Source organism: Pieris brassicae, chromosome 4 (assembly GCF_905147105.1).
Source record: "Pieris brassicae chromosome 4, ilPieBrab1.1, whole genome shotgun sequence".
NCBI classification, from domain to species: domain Eukaryota; kingdom Metazoa; phylum Arthropoda; class Insecta; order Lepidoptera; family Pieridae; genus Pieris; species Pieris brassicae.
Window position 1 is genome coordinate 15,088,507 of NC_059668.1, and position 5,044 is coordinate 15,093,550.

General features: G+C 28.8%; 1 protein-coding gene across 1 annotated transcript; it reads right to left on the reverse strand.

The window, feature by feature from the left end:
* Window positions 1-350: 350 nt before the first annotated feature.
* LOC123708932 (cytochrome P450 6j1-like) lies at window positions 351-4,504 on the reverse strand. The gene is made up of 2 exons (XM_045659953.1): window positions 3,102-4,504; window positions 351-1,381 (listed from the first exon to the last, which is right to left on the reverse strand). The coding sequence occupies exons 1-2, from the start codon at window positions 4,402-4,404 to the stop codon at window positions 1,215-1,217; spliced, it is 1,470 nt and encodes a 489-aa protein (XP_045515909.1). The 5' UTR covers window positions 4,405-4,504; the 3' UTR covers window positions 351-1,214.
* Window positions 4,505-5,044: the final 540 nt, after the last annotated feature.

Here is a 5,044-nt window from a genome sequence, read left to right on the forward strand (position 1 = left end):
CCGGAGAAGCACCTGCTGTATTGGAAGCAATTAGCGGTACGTGACACAGCGGTGGAAATTTCACGTTACGGGGGCGTGTGAATGTGGATCCAAAAATGTTTTAATAAAAACAAATAAAATAAACGAAAAGAACTATGATATCTTCATATTTATATTTCTACTTTTCTAACTTTTTGTTTCATTAGCCAATTTATGCATGAATATATTTATGACTTTCTTTTTGCTTTTCTTTCAATGTTTTAGGCATTTCTTCTGAACTACAAAAATAATTAAAACGTAATTAAAATTATTTTATTAATTTAAATACAATATAATTATTAATAATGTTCAATCAACGCAAACTAATATTATTTCATTGTACCCTATTTAATATAATAAAAGAAAATAAATAATTTTTAAGTACTGGAAGCAAGGAACTAGTTAATTTTTGCATTATATCAAGGGTTGAATTTATGACCTATGTATTATTATCATTTACAGGCACGCTTACAATTGCTAAATTCCTTATTATGGAAGAGATTTTGCTGTTATCATCAACTTTTTTATATAGAATCGATATTTTTTAATAAATTATATAAAAAACATAGTTTTTATTAACATTTGATTCAAATATAATTTTACGTTGCACTTTAAAGAGTGCGACACTTCCTGAAATTTGTATATCAAATACACGTAATAACTTTTAGTCTTTTTCATCTAACATTTCAAATTACCAATTTATGTTTTTATTCCTTTCCATTGATTTTATTCCTTTTATCGCCGCCTTAAAAGAAGCTATTTTATTACAGTATCAATGAAAAAAAACTATACAGTCATACCCCGTCCATGCCACATGATCCCCAGGATCCCAGCCCTTGCTCATCGCCATTTATAACTACAAAGTCAAACTTATCTAAGATTATATGAAACTTATTTAGTCTCTGTGGGACGATAACAATATTAATGACATTAACTTTACATCGAAAATTGGTCATACACAAATTAAATTTTACGTCAATTTTGCTATTTCATAACTTTTCATCTCTTTTTCATATGCCAATATGAGTAAAGTCATATTTATATATAAGCTTCGTGACTGTTTTATATAGAAAAGTGTGATATAGTTATTTTTTTTTAATATAAAGAACCATCCCATCTTGACGTTCACAAGTGTACATAATTAATGAATGTAGTATTTTCATATATCATAAATCTATTTTCCTCTAGTATAATTTTTATACTCTTTTCTCCCTGGGAATTAACTCATATTGTACATTGGAATCACTTAGAGTAAATAAATTAGGCTCAAATGTTGTAACCCTATACATACAACCTTTCAAAGTGTATTCTCGCAACAAAACAGCGAGCATAATTTTCATATGAAGCCGCGCGTACTTTGCACCTGAAAAAAAAGTGTCGTGTTATGCGTTTATATTCATGTTGCAATTGTTTGACAATTAACGTCAATATGTTAATAATTTACTAATTTATACCAATTGAATCTTAACTTGTAAACAATAATGATTATTATAACAATAAAGTACCAAAATCACAGGCAATGTGATACAAAATAATATTAAAATAAAAACGCCACTTAAAAGGTGGAAACCTAACTAAACGTACCGGAACGTAATAACGTGTGTTTGTGTGTGTATTTGTGTGAGGGTATCTGAAGCGTGTGTTCAAATCGGCTTAATTCAGTGACGTTCACTGTCACTGAATGTTTAGTGTCGTTTAGTGCAGAAAGCCGATTAAATGATGTATGTATTAATTAATATTAATCTTTCTCGTGTCAATTTCTACTTGACTGGATTTACATATTTTTATTGCATAACATAAGTCAATAAATACTTTTCGATTACAAAAATTGCATGCGTCAAAATACCTTGTACATAAAAACAAAGACTGTGGATTTACCCGTTCATCTATGTTATATACTGTGACTGTATGTTTAGTTTCAGTTTAGTTATATTTAAGCAATTAATTTTCCCCGACACACCACTTTTTAAAATTATTATAAGTAAATTGATATAACCATGTAATTTATGCGACGTGAAAAAAAGCGATAACAAAATAAATAACGCTAAAAACTCTTTCCTGTCTTTTTATACAACAAAAATACTTTAACCATTGTTAAACTTTTATTTTTATTTTTACAAGATCAACATTTAGTCGTTGTTTTAATGAAATCTGATGTAAGGAATCACAAGCAAAATTAGAGACTTGTCTATTAAAATTGTCCACAAAGTATATCATCATCGTCACAGCAATAAATTGCCCATAATTTAGTTTTTAACGACAGATGATGTCACAAAAAATAATATCTTAACGATTGAAATAGGACTACAGTGGTTGTCGTTGTCGATTTTTGGGCATAAGACATGCGTTTCCCTTACGATATTTTCCTTTACCATACGAACAAATGTTCCTTGCGCACATACAATAATCTATGATTATAGTATTACACACGACCTCTAGAATCGCACACTTTATCTTTAGGCTCAACACTGACATCCTGGATTATATTGCCTCACCTGTATTATAAATTTAAGTACTATTTTTTAAATGACTTTTTCCCTGATAACTAAATCTGTACATACGAATAATTACAGCATAACTACAATTAATTACAAGGATATTTTATAATTAATTTATAAAAAAAATAGTTCAATAATTCTTAGTGAATTGTTCAATTCAAACTACAAGGGACAATTTCACGGACATCAGCGAATAACTTAAATTTTAGAAGTTAGACTATTAATAACAATATTTTTCTAGCATGTTTACGGATAGCGAAAACCTTAAATATAAAAAAAAAACGTCTAGCTAAAAACGTCCAAAAAATTTATATATGTCAATCGTATTTTTCTCAGTGGCATATGTTTTTCACTAGTTATATGATATTCTAAAACCTTATAATTCTAATAATAGTTTAAAAAAACTGATTAAATTAAATGAGACGTACATATTATTATTAACCTGTTTTATAAACGCAGTGTATCTTTTGTCTGTATCACATTGTAAATTTCTCTTGTCAACTTTCATTAACTAAGCAAGGCTAAAATGACATTTATCATTGAGACCTTAATTAATTTATATTGATAGTTCATTAAAATACTCACCAACACATATACGATTTCCTCCACTAAAGGGCAAATAAGTGTACTTTTTAATTTTATTAATGTTTTCCGAAGAAAACCTTTCTGGGTCGAATTTGTCTGGTTCCTCGAAATACTTGGTATCCATATGCAAGGCGTATATCGGGATAATAACATATACACCTTTGGTAACTTTTAAATTCGATGGCAAAATTGCATCTTCAGTTGCCACTCGTTGCATAGACCCAATCGGAGGATATTTCCTCATAGCTTCACTGAGAACCATTTCTAGGTATTCCAAAGATTCAACATTATTGTAGTTAAGCTCCTTATATTTATGAAATACTACATCAATTTCCTTATGAACCTTCTGCAAAATGTGTTTGTTGTTTGCTAATTCTAATAATGTATAATCTACAGCGTTTGCTGTCGTTTCGACGCCGGCCACAAAAAACGAAAATGCTTGGGAAGCCACGAACTGGTCAATATTTACTTTATATCCTGTTGCATCTTGAATCGATTCATCATTTTGTATTTCCATATACATGTCTATATAGTCGTCCCTTTTTCCATGGGTCTCTTGACGATATTTACTGACTTTTTGTATAACTTCCAATATAAGATTTTTATAATCATCAAATATTTTTATATTTAGAATCTTAAGCAGTGTTGGAAATTGGATGCTAATTATCAGTTTTAATGAAAATAAACATCGATGAAAAAATGGGAGAGGATTACACAGCGCATTTACAAATGGCGATTGTAAAGCATTTTTTGTTACAAAATCTACTCCAAATATTGCTGATCCGATGGCAACAAAATTAAATTTTTCATATACACTCTTATTATTTTCGCATTGATAATTCTTTATATAATCAATTAAACTGTCTGAACATTGGTATATTGTACGTGACATACTTTTCAGTTTTTTAATAGTGAAAACTGGTGAAATTCTCTGTCTGATCAGTTTCCAGCGGTGATAATCATTCATTAAAAGTAAGTTATCTATCAAGTCTTCTTTTTCATTAACATAATATCCACGGGAGTGAAAGCAGTGTGAATCTTTCAAAACAGCTCGAATATCTTCCAAATTTTTCAAAACAAGTACAGGTTTTGAATTGAAGAACATCCCAACATAGTTTTCATTTGGATATGCATTATAAATATTTCTATAAACTTCTGGCAACGAACACTTTCCAAGCAAAAAATGCCATGCAGCGTAGTTCACTTGCACAACATTTCTTTTTTTCCAATAATTTTTATTCACATTAAAATAGTACATCACAGTAACAAATGCACAAACGAAGATGAATAAAATTAATATCATTTTGTAAGTCTTATTCCGAACTAGTTTAAATTAGTACTGGCTAGCTAAAGTGAAGTATCGCTACCCGCATTTTGAATTGTCAATCGAAACTTAATTTATCGGGTTAATACTGTTCGTTATTAATAAACGTTTTGGAATAAGCTAGTAATTGGTTTTCTAAGATACCGAATGAATATTAATTAAAAATGCAATTAACTTAAATACAGCATGTTTCGATAACAAATATTATTAAACAATACTTTTGATAATAAAATAATGTCGGTACAATTTATAACATCATTTAAAACTAATGGTTTTTTAGGCATTTAGGAAATATTTTTGATCTGTTTACGTAAGTTACATTTTGACATTACACTTTTACGCTAAGTTACATAATTCTAACTTGCTAATCTAAATTGATATTTTTTAACCTATATAAAATGTTTATAATATAAGACTTTAAAATGTAATTGGAAACTTCAATTAACTAAAATAGTATGTTTTCATATTATCTAACCTAAATTTAATAATTATCTCAAACATCCAACATTTTGAGTAAAAAAAATCTTTATGGTTTTCGCTTAAGATTTCTTTCGTGATCATTTGTTGTTTCTTCAAGTGGAAAGTTGATCTTTGGGTATAAGGCAAGCCGGGTTTCTCA